The sequence below is a fragment of the Penaeus vannamei genome, chromosome 2 (assembly GCF_042767895.1).
Source record: "Penaeus vannamei isolate JL-2024 chromosome 2, ASM4276789v1, whole genome shotgun sequence".
Classification (NCBI taxonomy): Eukaryota; Metazoa; Arthropoda; class Malacostraca; order Decapoda; family Penaeidae; genus Penaeus; species Penaeus vannamei.
In genome coordinates, this window is record NC_091550.1 from 11,719,197 (window position 1) to 11,736,696 (window position 17,500).

Sequence of the window (17,500 nt, forward strand, 5' to 3'; positions counted from 1 at the left end):
ATGCACACGCACGGACACACACACCCACATGCATATGCACAGACATGCATACGTAAGAACATAAACACACGCCCACATACATACACATGCATACGTACGAACATAAACACACATTTACATGAACACACAAACACATACTTGCACATTCATTTTCATGCTTAGAAATGTGGGCATAGTGCATCCTCCAAATGTTTATACTGCAATTCTTTTATTTCAGGCAACATTAACAACTCTCTCATGACCCTGAGGACTTGCATTGAAGTTCTTAGAGAGAACCAGTTGACGGGTTCTTCCAAGAAAGTGCCATACAGGGACTCCAAGGTGACCCATTATTTCAAGAACTATTTTGATGGAGAAGGCAAGGTCAAGATGGTTGTTTGCGTCAATCCTAAGGCTGACGATTATGATGAAACTCTGGTAAGCAAAGGGGAACTTTGTAAACTAAAAAAGATAAAGGGTCGTGATTATTATTATTATTTTATTTATATATTTATTTATTTATTATTTTTTCCTTTACTGTTCTTTACTTTACTTTTCTTTGTGTGTGTATGTGTGGTTATAGGTCTAATTATGTATGAATATGATGAAATAGAATTTTGTCTAAGATTTTATTTTGGTATTCCAGCCGGTGATGAAGTTTGCAGAATTGGCTTCAGAAGTACAGGTTCAACGATCTGTCCAGTCGGCAAGACAGGATCCTGGATTGCTGCCTGGAAGGAGAAGAGCAAACCAGCTGTTCAAGGAAGTTCGACGGAGGTTAGAAGAGGAGGGTGAGAATGTCAAGGTGAGTTGAATGTTTATATGTAAGTACTTTCAGATATACCTACGTACTTTCAGAAAAAATGACAAATTAGAAGGGGTTATGTTTCTGGGAGAAATTGCATGGCAAAGTTTGATGTATATCTGGGTCAAAGAGCAAATTGTAAGGATATAGCTCAATTCCACATTTACATGACTTAGAAAGATATTTGAAAAGTGTGGAACTTGATGATTCTGTGACACAGTGATGCGTGTCATGAATATAGATTACCAAGTATTGTGCAGGATTTCATTTTAAGCCATTCATGAATTAATTTTAGTCAAATGTATTTATTTATTTATTATTATTATTATATTTTTTTTTCCCCCTTCTTACTCCCTCTAGAACTTGGAAGTGGACCTGACACCCATATACACACTGGCACCAGCTTGGCCTGCTGTTAGTTACACAGCAGAGACACGGGATGATGTCATTATGAAACTCAAGGCGTATTTGCAGAAGAGAATTCACAACAGAGAGAAGCTGCAGACTGAACTGAAAGGAAAGAGTAAGTATGAGCTGGAACTTACCAGCTTTTTTGTTCATTTTTGATAAGGAATTTCCAATGATCAAGAGAGGGCAAATGCATAATATTTTTTCTTTTCTTTTATGGAACTCTTGGTTGTTTGTGATAATATTGTTTATCCTGTCAAAGTCAGGTGCTGGTAGAATGTTTGGCTATTATGCTTGGCTGACTGTTTTTGAAGTCACATTGCTAGTTAGGTGATTTCAGATGTTTGTGCTGCAAACATTAAAAGACTTTCTCAGCCAACTTTAAAATGCTGTAGTTCCACATACAGTGGTTCATTGTGTGACTCTCCTATTGCATATATTACCCTGTAATGAACTTAGTGTAAGCTACAAATTTTTAACCACCCATTGACACTTACCATTTTATTATAAAGTCTCAGTGCCAGTGGGGGAAAAGGTTAAAGATTGTCATTGAATATATGTTTTGGTTAGCCGTCCCTTCCTTTTGATACTAATAAATGCTTTTTCTACAGTTCTAACAATGCACACTAATGTAGTAGAGATGGAGAAGGAAAACCTCATCATGAAGAAGGAAATCATGAGTTTGCGATCACTGTATGATGATGCCATGGCAAAGGTCCGGACATTAGAATCCATGCTACTGAATGCAGAATCTGTCAACGAAAGCTTACAGAGGAAATTTACTGATTATAACAACCTAGTTGATGAATGCAATGCTGTGGTAAGTTCACATAAGCAGTTCAGGGGATGGAATATTCATATCTGCTGGGTTCTGAATATAGTTGGTAAATATTGTATTATGCAGGGATAAATTTTATGATAACATCATAGAGTATAGGCTTGAAGCAAAATGTGTTTAAGAAGCACTAAGCTGACTTATTATTTGTTCAATGGAAAGAAAGTTAATTGTTTAATTTATATCTCTTCTGGTACTTGATCAGCTAGTGCTGTATTGTTATGTAAACTAAAAGTCTACTAAGTAATTGTAATAAACGACTACTGTCTTGAAGTGAAAGTAACTGATTTCCGTAGAAAGTTACTTAGCTAATGTGTATGTGTTTTGTTACAGCGAGAAGAAAGAGACATAGCCAAGTCGCAAGGACAACTAGAGAAACAGAGGATGAAAGCACGTTTGAAGTGCAAGCTAGAGATTGAGAAGGACAAATTGAAGAATGACATGCAAACGAAACTAAGTGAACAAAAGGTAATTCTGGCATTGTGTTTGCCTTTGTTTTGAAGTTTTTTAGGTTGCTTTTGAATTATCTGTATTTTCCTGGACTATTTTGTAATCAAATTTTTTGAGTAGTTTTTTATTTTACCTATTTTGTGTTTAGCAGAATTTTAAAAACCTATTTTGTTTCATTGTTTTTCTTCTCTTTTTCTTTCTTTCTTTTATTTCTCTGTACTTATTTAGTTGAATAGATTTTTATTTTTTTAGGCAAGATGTAGATATACTTCTGTAATTAATGTTTATGATTTATTATCATTATTTTCAGTCAAAAATGTTCCACAGTCAAGTGCGAGCACTGCAGGAGATTTTCTTGGACGACAACCAAACACCTGGAAGTCGAGTTCCTTCAACTTCAGATTCAGACCTAAGGCAGCCTCGTCAAGGTTCCCAGAACCAAGGCATCAAGGGATCTACATCTGACCCAAAACTCAATGTCAGCCAAGCATTCTTGACTCCTGACCTCAGAGTGAGTATTGATGTGAACAATGTAGGTCCTTTTAAAAATGGTTCAAAAGATATTTGTTACTGAAGGCCTCACTTCCAGCTTCAGTGCACTGAACTAGTTATTCTTTTACCCATAATTTGCTGTCAGATGTTATGGTTACTTTTTGCATGATTTGAAATATTACTTTCATTAATAGAAATTAAAAGCTAATAAATGTTTTGTGTTTTAGGGCCCTGCAGTTTCAAACCAAAGACATAGACGTTCAAGATCTCAAGGTGCTGATATATGGCTCGATCATCGTCCAGGACAGGTATGTTCGTCTTTCTTGCAATTTCATAGATGTTGGTTTTGTATGTCATTCATTTATTTATATATTTATTTATTTTTTGGATATTCACACTGATTTTTTTGTGACATTAAGTTGAATAGAAATAATTTGTAAAGTTCTTTTTTAAGAGGAAAGGATATCAAGTATTTTATTTTCAGTGTTTTGTAGAGCTATACAGCAGTTTTAGGGCTGATTTGTTTTCTTTTTTGTGCTAAAGATTTCATGTTGGGATAATAGTAATAATTAAAATAAGATAATCAGATATTCAAAGTAGAGTCTTGTATGTATTAGCTTAGATGGTAAGGATGCATGGCTGTGGAGTGTCATGATAAGATCTCAGTTAATCTTGGTTGTGTGGTGATTGGTATGGCAACAGGAGGTACCGCTTGGAACAGTTCTACAGCCAAATTTGCCGCGACGCAAGTCTGTCACAAGACTACGCAGTGGGGACCTTCTTGATGGTCGTGTAACAAATTATTGTTTGACCACTCAGCAGCAGGACTCTGAGGGAGAACTTGAAACAAAGTTGTACAAGGTATTAGAAGGATCTTTAAGTATTAGAGGCTGTTGTTCATGCATGATACTAACAAGTGTTAGATGCTAACTAACCATCTGTCTTTTGGCTCTCATCTTCAGGTTATTGAACTTGAAACAGGAAGGTGCCCATGTTTTACATGTTGTATGCATGTTTAGCTTCCACTATTTTATTTTATTCTAGTTCATATTATAAGCATGATGCATGCAATGGCTTGGTAGAGAAAGTGCAGGTAGCTCTTTTTTTCCCAACCTAGAAAATAGGAATAGGAACTCAATGTGCATGAATACTTATTTGTAAATGTTTTTCGTTATGAATAAAGTAGTGGTATAGTGTGTCAATAGATGACATTTTAAGGTAACTGAAGTGAGTTTTATTACAAGAATATAGAATTGGTATAATTTACAAAGTAATTGTATTTTTATAATTTTTATTTTCTCTGATTTGGTATTTTTTCATTCAGTAAGTTGTTATGACTAAGCAATGTGAACATTTGATATCTTAGGTATGCAGATACACTGATAGCTTAATCCCATGTTGGCAGGAAAATGTAGTGTTGGCTGTAGAATTTTGTGAAATGTATCTACACATAGATGGCTCCATAAGTGCTTAACCGCCAAGGAGTTAATTAGAACTTTCAACCTCATCTAATTTCACCTTCCCTTGAGTTTGTTTTTTTATGTTTTATTTTATACTTCTTATTTATTTATTTATTTATTTTTTTTTTTTCCTAATGCTGTCTTTATTGATGCTGAAAGATATTATATACAGCAATAAAAGATTCCAGAAATTATTTCCAAAAATCAAGGAAAAGGGTAAACAGGTGAAATAGGTAGTACTTGTCTTTGGCTTATTGGTGACTTAGTACTTGTGGAGCCATTAATAAATAAAGACACAGTGGGCAAAGCATGTGCGTACTTGCCATCCCCTGTGGCATCGGATCAAACACGTGTAGTTCTTAAGAAGTAGACACCATCTACAGAATTTCCTATAGCCTTATGTACAGAGGGAGAAATCAGTGCCTAATCAGTTATCTTGCCTCAGTTTGCAACTTAATGATATTTGCTAAATTTTACTTGTTGCAGATAGTGTTGTATATGTAGTCTTTTTATAGATTTTAGTGTGTGGGGAATGGATTTTGAAAAGGAAGTGTGTGGTAAAAGTATGGCTGTATGGTCTTGTATTTAGATAGTATTGGCTTGGTAGATTGATATTTTTTAAAGTGACATTCAGCTGAATGATTTTGCCACTTAAATGTTCTTTAAATTAAAAAAGAAAATCTTTTACTTTTCTTTGGAAACTGGCAATTTTTACTGGAAAACATAAAATAGCATTTAAAACAGTACCTTGAGCAGTGATCAGCTTACTTTCCCTCCATAACTAAATTTCACACTTGTATATGTTGATGCATTTATAGAACATGAATTGGCAAGTACTTGAGTGGGGACAACATGTGCTTTTGTGCTGGCTTCTGTTCTGTGATCTGTAAGTTCTTTTTCTTTATTTCTCTGTAGCTGGTCTTTAGATAGCTTTGCCTTATTTGTGTATTATGTGATGTAAAACTTTTTGATATTCCAAACTTAGATCTTTTTTTACAAAGTGCTGATTATTCAGTCCATTAAATATATACACAAATATTTATCAGTCCCTTTCTGTTTGGTTTTTGCTTGTTGATTAATGAATGAATATAATACTGGACACTTGAAAAGAACATCTTACTTTAAAGTTACTGATTTTGTACCTAATGGTGTAACGTTAATCTTTTATTTAATCCATTGGGTGAGGATACATGTACTATTGACCTTTTTTTGTGAATTTTGTTGCATACAAATGGCTCCACAAATGCTCAGCCACCTGCAAGCCAATTAGTAGGGCCAATGTGACCTCAGTTGAAATGCTTATTCTTATGCTTTTAAGATGTTATAATACTAGTAAGCTATAGAAAAAAAATACATAAATTAAGGAAAAGGGTAAGTTCGTGAGTTTGATAGGACAAGTAATTGACTAAGCAATTATGGAGCCATCTGTGTGTAAACACAATGAATTAAAATCACAATGGACATGCCATATATGCTATGCAATCCTAGCTGTTAAAGGATTTTGAGTCAAATGCATGTTTAAAAGGCAGTGACGGTGATGGTTTGTGTTATCTTCTGTTACTTTTTTCCCCATCGCTTCTCTTAGGGGCAAACTTCACCAGATATGATGAAGTGTTGCTTTCCCTGCTTTGCTCTTCCTCAACAGCTTCATAAGATGAGCTTTTGGTACTAGGTTCAGGCATAGTAATAAATCATGTTCTCTCTTTTTTTCTTTTTCTTTTTTTTCCCATTTGGTATTTATTGGTGGTCTTGTGTTGCTCTGATGTGATGTGGTATTTTCTACCCTGGTGGTTTGTGTGTAGGTATCTCTTTCTATTTTCATACTATGGAATTAGTCTGACTCAAGGGAAGGCCTTGAATTTCACATGTATCATTCAGTTGATAGAGAAATAAGGTAAGTATGTATACAATAAAAGGTGGAATTATGTTACGAATTTCATATGTTCTTGATTCTGTTATACATTATTTTGTATTATCTTGTATTTATTAGATTTGCATGCGTGTTTTATAGCATGCTTCTTGTTTAAGTTAAGCATGCATTCTTTGAGTACTGAGTTTGAATTTTTTTTCAGTCGAATTACTTTTTCCCAAAATGGGAATTCATCCAAGAGATATGGGAGTATTTGTATCACATATTCATCATACCAAGTGGATTTACCGTCTTTTTATACTGGGATATCTTTGTTGTGGCACAATTGCTAATTTGATTTATATGTTTTGGTCCTGACATTATATTTACTTGTATTTACATATGATGCCTCAATAATTATTTGAAGTTCTCAGTTTTAATGGTCTTTGCCTCTGCTATTTTCCATTCTTACTCTTCAAATGGGCTGAGTTCATGAAGGTTCTCAGTTACCAGTCCTAGCATAATCACATTTACTTTTTCTCCATATTTTAAGCTCAGGAAGCCTTAAAAATTCATATCTTCTTTTATCCGTTCCTCTGAAGCTTGGAGATTCCAGCAGTCAGAATTAGACCTCTGCCCACCCAACATACTGTATTGCTTATATTGCTCTTACGTTCTTCTGGACTTGGTATAACTAGGCTACCTTCAAACCCTTTTAATGTTATATAAATATATAGTAATATATAAGAAAAAGCTAAGTAAAGCATAACTGAAGATCATTATTCCCTACAAAAAAAATGTCTGGGCAAACAATGTTCTAGGTTTGGCTCACCCATATAGTGAATCAAGGCATAGGTAAAGGAGCAGTTCAATTGGTCTTGTGTACACACAGGTCATAAGTGTGGCTACTTGGGTAGAATCGGTCACTTTGGTGCAAAATCTGGGGGCTGAGGGGAGCCAGCAATAACACAACTCAGACCATTCTTTTTCTGTGGGTATCACCAGGCTTTCCAGGGTGCAATTTAATATTGTGTAAGTCATTTAAAGAAATCAATATCTACAAAGTCAACAAAAGTTATATTAGAGATTTTTTTTTATAAAACAGTTAATAATCACAAAATTCCCTTTTTATTACCAAAAACAAATAAACTAGAAATGGCTAATTTGAAACCAAGGATCTACACTCGTTTTGATGGCCTGTCAGATGTGTTAATAATTTTGGATCTGATATATCAGTTTCCGTGCTCCTTTTTTCAAAATACATATGCCATGATGCATGAAAGTATGGTGAAACAGGGAATAAGTCCTTCTTGCTCAAACAAGAAATACTATGTGTGGTGTCATTTAAGCAAGAGGCATATGCAGTCTATTACACTGGTGCTTTTCACAACTGAAACACTAAGTCTGGCTGGGCACTTGGACCTAAGACCAGTTGAACCTCGCTTTAAAAGGGCAGTATTCCCTTATTTAAATCTGGTTTCTTAGTTGGTTGAGGCTAATGGAACCTCATCTTCTCCCTCTTTGTGTCTTTCCATCTTATAATATCTCAGCTAACTTGCATTCACATTTACCCTCCCTCCCTTCTGAAATTCCCATGTGCTTCACTAAACACTTCTATCTCTTCTTCAGGGCGACGTACTACCTACGGCCGGAGGAGGTTCCCAGGTGGTGCTACAGGATGTGGAGATCCTCAAGCAGCGAGATCCCCTGGCTGTCCCTCTGTCTAAGCGTTCCTCGGATGGTACCCCTAAGGTAGATGCCACCACTGTGCAAGAGCGTTGTGCAACTGGTATTGCATATTATGGCACCCCCAGCCACTATGTTCCTAGCAAGCGTACAAAGTTGTAAGATAGTATTATATTTCTTAACTTCCAATTGGTATAAGCCTTTTTTATTATCATAAAGCTCTCATGTTGTTATTTTGTAAATGAAGAATTTTATTTGTATTTCTTACAAAGGAACCTCTTCTTTTTTTCTTCTTTTCACTGTCCATTTATAGGATTTTGTGATTCTTTTAGGCATCATTTTGATTGCAGACCATTTTGGAATATTGCATAATTAATATGCTGCTAACTTCTAACAAAAAATGACCCCATATTCTAATATGTAATATATTGCTTGTCTTTTTTATGGAATGTAATAATCCTGAAACCACTATATTAGCATCAGATATGATATGTATAGTCCCCATTAGCATTACATGTATAGTGAAAAATTAATAGGTCTTCCCTATTTGTTTTTTAGAGGGGAAGATCATACACTATTGTTGTACTTACTATGGTTAGAATTATGTACTTGGATTGTGGAAAGCCTGTAATATTCTCAGTGATTTTTACAATTGTGATGTGAAGCATCTACACAACGGGCTGGAATGTGGTTTGTAGGAAGGGGACATTTTTGGTTAAACTTTTACTGTATGAATAGTTCTTTAGGAATATAACATGTATTTATACTTCATGTAGACTAAACTGATTATGCCATTTTTCTGATGGTCTTCACAACAATTCCTTTACAGCTTTTTTACTAAGTGATACCATACCTTGTTCTATAGTATATTGTTTCTGAATGGATGTGATTGTTGTATAGATGTTAAAAAGCTGTCAAAGGATTCAGGAATCAATCAGTTGTGTAGTATGTATTACCATAAACAAAATAAACAAGACTTACAATAATTTGACTTTGTCTTGACCAAATGTAAATTTTTAAATTCATTCAATAAAAAGCATTTCTTTGCAAAACTTGCTCTACATGATGTGAGATTTTGATAAGTTATGACATTTCAATGCTATAGTCTTACAGTCATCTAGTTATGATTGTCTATTAAGGGCAGGTCTTAGTAAGATCCAGATTTTTTTTGTGTGAAAATTCCGTTATTCAAATCTTATGATATTGGTAAGTGCTGAGACACCAAGTGCATAATTAATTTCACTTGTGTAAAACTGAGAAGTACCATTGTTATGCATGGGTTATTTATGTTCATTTTTACCATAAGGCTTATTGTGAAGGAGAATTTTTTTCTTCATATCAAGTAATATTATGAATTGTATGTCATTGCAAAGTATATAATATCCAAGGTATTTTTAGGAACTTCAAATGCTTCTTTACTGTTCATTACATGCTCCATAAATACCATGTTTTTCTACTGTGGCCTCTGTTAGTTTTCACTTTAGTAGCTTTATAATAATTGATGATTAAGTCCCCCATATTAATTTTAACATTTACATTTGCTTAAGAATATTGATGGAAGTGATGTTTCTTTATATTTCTTTTAAAATCATAATAGATTAATTTTAATATAAAAAATATGAAGGTCCAGTCATCTTGGATAACACTAGTTGCCCTGTTTTTATTCATTCTTGTACCAAATAATATCTTGCTTGATGATGCACCTGTGGCCAAACCACAAATAGTATTAACTTTGAATGTAGCAGAATAACACTGATCCATAAGCAAAGGAGGTAATACTGTCTTTATGGAAAGTGTTGTGCCATTGCTGAGCTGCTACTATAGGCTGATGACTAATATTCTCTCTCAAGGAAATAACCAGGAGAGGCTGAGGTGCAGTCTTTTACCATAACACATTTAACATGTTGATCTGCAGCTTCATGTAACTAAAAGTTAGTTACTTATCATAGTACTATTTTCAAAGTTTAAGGAATCAACAGTGTTTAACAGAAAGGTTTAATAACAACATTACAGCAGTTTCTCAGTTTTATTTAATAAATTTGCAACACGAGAACTTTACAGTATATTAACTATATTTCCTTATTGCCTCTAGAAATGCAAAGTTACATTCGGTGCTTCGTCCTCTTATAACTGACTAAAATGGGGCAATTTTTTGGAACAACAGACAGAGACGTACAGTGGTGCCAACATGAAATACAAACTGATCCCGGAATGCAAGTGTAGCACCTAATTTACTGGAATGAGTGAGAGCTATCAGAACGTGGAAGATTAATAGGTTCAGAATGATAAAAAGTTGAAGGTAATTGGGATAAAATGACCCCCCATATTTTTGTTTGTGTGAGTGTTCTTTTGCCGTCTGGAAACTGTACCAATGCATATTGTTTGATAAGTGACATAAGACCTGATAATTAAGATTTTTAAAAGAAATTAAATGGTATGAAACAATCGACACCACTAATCTCATTCATAGATGGGCACAATTTAGATATACTAGTTTTAAGATATTCTTTCTTTGTTAGTGATTATTAATTCTTCATTAATATTAATTGAAACAGTATTTTATATCTACATTATTAATTGATCAGTTATGCCCATATGGATTTATTTCTAACAGATTAAGATTTTACTAATACAGAAGGAACCCTACACAAGTAATGCATATAAACATGTATTTTGAGTGGTCTTCTGGAATTCATTTATTCTGATTTTGTCTTAAAATATTATTGCACTGAATTTTACAAAGAATTCTATATACTTAGGTTCAATTATCATGGGATTCTGTCAGCACTTATACATCAAGGGGATATTTTTTTACTCTATCTACATCATATATACCCATAAAATCTGATTTGCATTTTTTACATAGGAAACTTAATTTATTATAAGGTATGTTTATTTAAAAGAAAAAAGAAATGCAGTTTCTTGATAATTCACCACCTAAGACCAACTGGTAAAGCAATGATACCAAGGTTGGTACCTTGTTAGGGATATGGACACCAATTCTATACAACACATTTCATCATAAACCGAAGTGCACAATAACATTTAGCAAGAGTAATTACACACAAGATCACCCAAGTTTATATTATATAAAACAACGTCTCTGTCTACTGAACCTAAAAAAAAGAAAAAACAGAAAAAAAACCCAGGATATACCGAAGACTAGCAATTGTAAATAGAGCTGGTTACTATAAAGAGTACCCTCTACTGTGTGATCACAAAAGTTATAACAAGTCATTACAATATCTAACAGTTCATACTTAGAGTACAGTTTTCATTTAAAATCCCAAGTGGCTGTATAATGAAGGTGGTCTCTGGTCGTGGCTATTCGCCATGTCCGGGTCACCAGCTGACCACACAGCGCCTTCCTTGCTCAGGTCAGGTGGAGATTCGGTTCAGGAGAGCCACCGCAGGAAACAACCGTAGGATCTTTATTTTATCTTGTGATGTACAGTCCACCTTTTTATAAGTATGTTACACAAGCCAAAAGTTCTTTTTTTTTATATTATAATTTTCCTCTTTATCTCTGAAATGAGCTCTAACCCTGGTTACATTAAAATGATTTTTTCTAGGCTTCATACATATTAATTACAAACAAATAACTGTTTCAGGGTATTATACCTCTACATTGCCTTCACTGTCAACCCTCTTGTGCCTCGTTACCTAGCAGTCAATCTTGCTCCTCAAATTACCCCCCTTTACTGACACAATTAACTTAATCTAAAATGCTTAAATGGTTACCAATCATGACCCATTACATAGTCTAGCACTTCAATAAAGTTTAAGATTCATCAGTCTTCTTTGTATCAAAACTATGTCATATATTATTTTAAAAATAATTTCCCACAGGTAAATTGAGTTTACACAACCAACGAGTAAGTGACTGATGATTATGTGTAAGACGACAGGATTCCTTTTTTTTTTCTCTCTGTTTGACTTGTTTCTAGTGGAGGCCTTCTTAGCCCATGTTCACACCATAACATGACCAGAAACAAGCGCCTCTTGTTACATTATGCATTTTCAATGGAAAAATATTTTCGTGTGCTTTATATATGTGTAAAATACTTCAATTTGCAATATCAAAATCAACTTTATTGAAGAACCAAATGCTTGGAACTATGACTGCTAACCAAGAGTAATGCTCCGGGCAGATGGGGTTTTAGCAGTTGCTAACTCCCCTTGCAAGGTTGACTGTAAGGTTTGTAGCGGCAGCTGCCTACTCTAGCAAAGTTGAAAAATGAAGTCACTGGAATCTGCAAACCCCTCCCAGCAAAGTTGACTGTGACATTCATTAATTGCAGCTTCACTAACAAAACTGACAATACTGTTTTGCTAGCATTAGCTTCCTTCTTTAAAAAAAACTGTGCCATACAGCCGATTCTCACCATCAAGTGAATCTGTAAGCATCACGCTTGCTAATCACTTTATAATACTCAGAACTATGAGCTGTCTAACTCAGCTTTTAATGCGAGTTGTAGCTACTGCTCCTTCGTCATCATTGATTGAAGTTCACCGCCAGGGTTGTGGCAGCTGACCGCCCCCCCAGCAGGGTTGACTGTGAAGCTCTACTGGTTCAAGGATTATTATGGATAAGTCAAGAATTTGGTGCCACATTTTCCTAAAGTATGTAGATGACTGGATATGAAGTTCAGAGTTGTTCTGAATGAGCTCTGAATCTTTGTAACAGTTCAAAATGAGGTATAAGCTTCTTTTTATTAGAAGTTAGGAAAACATCCAATTAGGGAGCGGATCACAATGATAGGAAGAGCAACTATACAAATTTTTCCTTACACAAAAATCCAAAATTGCTTATTGGATTAGGTCTCAATATGATGCAAAGGAAATATACCAGAAAAAGCATACTTATGAAATTAGAACTGGATTCTGAAAATCAACTGAAATGAGTCTTAAACTGACTTCAAAAGAATATGATTGCATTGTAAGATTGTTAAGATTGGTGATGCATTGTTCATATATTGGGATTATTAATGTGTACAATGATGAACTATTAACAATAGTGGCACCAGTTTCTGATAATCCATTGCCTTTTAGCAGCTTGTATACAAAAGGTCCCATTCTACATATACAACAAGGGGGCAAGTTTAGGGCCTCTTGACCCTGCCTACAGTAGATGCAGTTCACATCTGTTTGTGGGACACATTGTAGGATGATCAAAAGGGGAAAGAGTAAAAGAGACAAGGAATAATAATTAGGAGGAGAGAGAGGGAGACAGGTATGGTACTGAGAGCTCTAAACTGTGAGTAGCTACAGGTTAACTAAGCAAGTGTGTATCAAGCAACTCCCTACTGTAACTTTCTTTGATAATGGAGAAGTAATGCGCATTCCATTAAGAAGCTATAACTAATAACATTCTGCTGTAAGGATATATAAACATTATATTGAACAGACAACATAAATATGATCTAGTAAAATTCGATTTCACCTATCTCGAAAAAAGACATTAGTACATATAAAATATGCACATCACAACAAAACAATAGAAAAGTCTTCAGTCTCTATAAAGTATCAGAGAAAACAACCAGCTTTATACAACTCTAAACACTTAAGTTACCTGTCTGACGCCCCGTCCGACGAGTAAACATAACTTCTGGCTACAACATAGGCTGGTAAGATGGTAAGGTTGGGGGAAGGGGTGGAGGGGGGAGGGCACCAGCAGGCCGATCTGGGTGGCCGTGGTGCCCTCCGGAGCCACCCCAGCCTCCATGCAGTGTTTAACAAGGAGAGAACGGCCATTATGTCGATGTCCTAGAAATTAGCATGGGGACTCTAAAACACTACTCGGAACCTCCACGGGTACGTCAACTTATGTTTAAATCTATAATTGCACAGGTCCATCCATGATACCCAATATGCCTAGTGCTGTGAGATACTTGGCAGAGTCACACGCTATTATGGCTGGGGTGTCTGATCATCCTCAAGAACCACCCCTGGAAAGCAGGAAGCCCGCAGTGGTAGGGGTAACCCCTGTGTTAGGCCTCACAACGCTCTGGGTCGAAATCCACGTAGACATATTTATTTTTTTTAGCCCTTTCGTGATCACATTTAGTTCATTTTTTCTCCTCACTGTCTGTCCATATTCATGGTTTTGATCTGTGAATATAACATGTGTCATATTATGGGACTTTGGCGTAATAGTGATTGTTCATGTGTTCAGGGTGAGTGGCTGTGGACCCAGAGGCTCGTTGGTGGTTGGCCGGTGCTTCACAGGTTTGCCAAGTGTCAGGTCATCACGGTGCACACTGTTGCCTGTACAACTATGCGTGTGGCATGTCAACAACCATGACGTAGCATAAATCCACTGTGTTTCTGTTTTTGAGTTCATAAATGAGAAGCACTATGAGAGACCACACGCGAAATGAATAGCAAAACTTATATATATTTATATATATATTTATTTCTTTTGGTATATATTCTTTCATTCTTAATACTGAAGAATACTTGAAATACTGACTTAATTTTCAATATACAGAAAACATTTTTCTTGCAGTATCACCAGTCAGCTACACAGCTTAGATAAGTAAGCAAAACAAAATTTCTACGAGCATATAAAATACACACAACAGTCTTTTAAAGATTAGATTCACTATATGAAAAAACTCGACTTAACAAGAGCCGCCGACCGATAGCAAATCGTGGCTTCTGCAGCAGTGACAAGACCTCTGCGGAATCTTCCTGTAGACTCATGCCAGTAACAAAACAAACAGATTATAATTTCAATGATGATATTTATCACTGTGACAGGCCCCCTGTTGGAAACGCAGAGTGCGGGTGTTGCACGGGCCTGGAGTGTTGCTGTGGGCGCCCTGGCGAGGGAGCGCCCATTGGCCTGCATCATGCCGGCAGGTCCCATGGCAAAGCGTAGGGCTCGGCCACGCTCTTGTTCTGCTCTGCTGCTGTTCCTGTCGCTTTTCCTGATTCTCCAGTGGAGCTGCGCGGCCCACCATCCCCACAGTGTCTCGGCCGGAAGGTTCACCCCGTGCGTGGTGGGCGGCGGGCCCCAGGTGGTGGTGTGGTGGTATGAGAGTCGCGCGGCGCCTTCCCCTGCGTGCGGTTCTGCAGCCCCGAGTGTCGACATGGCAGAGGGGGCTGGGCCGAGCCCTGTGCTCCGCCATGGCCCAGGTCTGAGGGGTGGAAGACCTCACAGAGGCCAGGCAGGAGCCAACCACACTTACAGCGCCTCGCAGTGGCCGTTGGAGTAGCCATTGCCGTGCCCGTATTGGGGCGTGTAGCGATTATGATACTGGCCATACGGGAGCAGGTGTGCGCGGCATCCGTAATTGGGATGGCCATTGGGAAGGCAGTGTGTGAGCGAGTGTGGGGAAGCGCGCGGCGCTGAATCTCATATGTAATTTACAGACTGTAGCGATTTCTCTTGCTTACCAAGGCGGGACGGTTTGGAATCGGAACTTTCTCCCCCTTGCACCTCGTACACAAGCTGGGTCACGAGCTCAGCAATTAGTACAGGGTCCATGGTGGGCGCCAGGTTGCACAACACAAACCAGTCACTGAGGTTGTGTGCGTTAATGAACCGATCCAAAGTATCTTCGGGCACCAATTTAGCGCTGAACTTCAGTCGTAGACGACGGGCTGGCTTGCAGGTAAGAAGCACTAGCATGTACAACCCTCGCAGTAGAGACAGCCCGAATAACATGCAGTACCAGAAGTAGAGGAACAGGAAAATTTTATCGTTAAAGCAGTTGATAGGAAGGAGGCAGAGGGGGTAGTAGCTGTTGATGGTGCCTCCGCGACTGTGGTACTGAAGCTTGCACACCGTCAGACGTGGGAACCGAGCCGTCATGGGAGAAATGGTCGTGTTGGTGGCATTGTGCATGAAGTTGAACCAATCCAGGCCGTAATTGTAGAAGTCGCCACCCAGAAACACGTCGGTTAGGATGAAGAAGGAAGCGAGGAGCGCGATCGCTAAGAGTTCTGTGAGGAGGTACTGCCAGAGCCAATACTCGTGGTTCCCCCGCGTCTGTTTCATATGCCACACCAGGAAGTTCTTTTTGTCTTCCCAGTCTTCTCGACGCCGGAGGTTCGTGAAGTCGAAGGGGAGGCACTGGCTGTGGGTCAGCTGGTGCCAGATCTGCCGCGGGAGGTAGATCACCAGCGCCTCGATCAGGAGGAAGAACGTCACCCACTGGTAGTAAGAGATCTCCCGCCGAGAGCTCTGACCCTCCACGAATTGGCCCAGGTTGGGGTAGATGACATTTTTACCGACCTGGAAGAGATCAACCTCGGTAATTCAAGACGGCTGAGCGCGGGTTCTTGCTGTGAAAAGAGGAAGAAGTAGAAGAAAAAGAAAAAGAAAAAAGAAAGGGGAAAAGAAAAGGAAAAAGAAAAGTCAAGGAAAGACGAAAAAGAAAAAGAAAAAAAAGGCGTGAAAAAAATACATTTCATGAGCTATCGGTGATCAGCACAGGAGTCTAGAAGCAGTACCTGTCAGTAGGAAGTTGAATGGATGATACTCAGGCATACTGATCCACCGGGGCAGATATGCCTAGCAAAACCTATTCATACCCGTGCATATCATATGGTCGATGGCATTATGTATACAAGAAAAGATAATTTTCATAATGTAAATAGAAGTTACAGTGAACATGATGACAAGAGAAAAGATCAGTTAACTATTCGAATGTTGATATAATTTAATTAAGTCTAGTATTTGTAGTTCACTATTTATGTAATCCCGTTTTTTCTAGCGCCTCGTCAATCATAAATCATGAGATACTAGACATTATATGTAAAATGTGATAATTTTTTTGTCATTCATGACTCATATAATTTCAAATTAGTATTTCTCTTGTTACCAAGAGAAGCATACTTTGAAACTATAACAATGCCATTTCCCAAGACTGATTTCTGAACTTGGACTAAACAAAATAATAGTAATAATAAAAAAATAACCGGCGCTGAATTTAAAGATATAATCAGTCCCCAATGACAGCCGCGGTCCCGGGAATGGCGAAATATTGAAATTGACCGATTTCTAAAATTCGGAACCTGCAGTTGAAACCCTGATTTAAATGAATTCGAAATGGGTAATGGGATTTAGACCGAATGGGAGGCGCAAAATTAAACCGACTCATATCTGCTATAATGGACTGTGAGGTTTCATACGCGCTGTTGGATGTTTCTGCTTCATATACTAAATTCCCGATTGTCGGATTGAACAGATATAACGCCAAGAAAAAAATGATGTAAATGAATAGGTGACCGTACCTCTGGACAAAAGAAAAATATTTACATATATACATATACATGTACATATACATGTACATATGCATATACGTAAACATATATATATATATATATATATATATATATATATATATATATATATATATATATATGCATATACATATAGATATATATATAAATATATATACATATACATATATATTCTGAAACAAACGAGACACTACCAGTTGTTATCAATATTAACAATAAGAATAAAACAAGAAATGATTACAAAACTGAGGAAAAGGAAAATAAAGCGACAAGATCACACTGTA

The 17,500-nt window shown here is 36.9% G+C and overlaps 2 protein-coding genes across 9 annotated transcripts in view; one reads left to right on the forward strand and one right to left on the reverse strand.

Annotated features, from left to right (window-relative positions):
• pav (kinesin family member pavarotti) overlaps positions 1 to 8,950 on the forward strand; it is a 29,443-nt gene extending 20,493 nt beyond the window's left edge. The window contains exons 9-18 of one of the 3 annotated variants that reach the window (XM_027374382.2): positions 218 to 417; positions 626 to 784; positions 1,145 to 1,307; positions 1,804 to 2,012; positions 2,361 to 2,495; positions 2,788 to 2,988; positions 3,197 to 3,277; positions 3,672 to 3,830; positions 5,248 to 5,315; positions 7,908 to 8,950. In XM_027374382.2, coding sequence (XP_027230183.2) covers positions 218 to 417; positions 626 to 784; positions 1,145 to 1,307; positions 1,804 to 2,012; positions 2,361 to 2,495; positions 2,788 to 2,988; positions 3,197 to 3,277; positions 3,672 to 3,830; positions 5,248 to 5,315; positions 7,908 to 8,034 — 1,502 coding nt within the window. In that variant the 3' untranslated portion in view covers positions 8,035 to 8,950. The remainder of the gene's footprint in view (positions 1 to 217; positions 418 to 625; positions 785 to 1,144; positions 1,308 to 1,803; positions 2,013 to 2,360; positions 2,496 to 2,787; positions 2,989 to 3,196; positions 3,278 to 3,671; positions 3,831 to 5,247; positions 5,316 to 7,907) is intronic. The other 2 variants (XM_027374381.2, XM_027374383.2) reach the window with 2 other exon arrangements.
• Positions 8,951 to 9,976: 1,026 nt separating this feature from the next.
• LOC113821856 (innexin inx2) overlaps positions 9,977 to 17,500 on the reverse strand; it is a 323,879-nt gene continuing 316,355 nt past the window's right edge. For all 6 annotated transcript variants that reach the window (XM_070130303.1, XM_070130295.1, XM_070130279.1 and 3 more), the window contains one exon: positions 9,977 to 16,206. In XM_070130303.1, the coding sequence (XP_069986404.1) occupies positions 15,325 to 16,206 (882 nt within the window). In that variant the 3' untranslated portion in view covers positions 9,977 to 15,324. The remainder of the gene's footprint in view (positions 16,207 to 17,500) is intronic.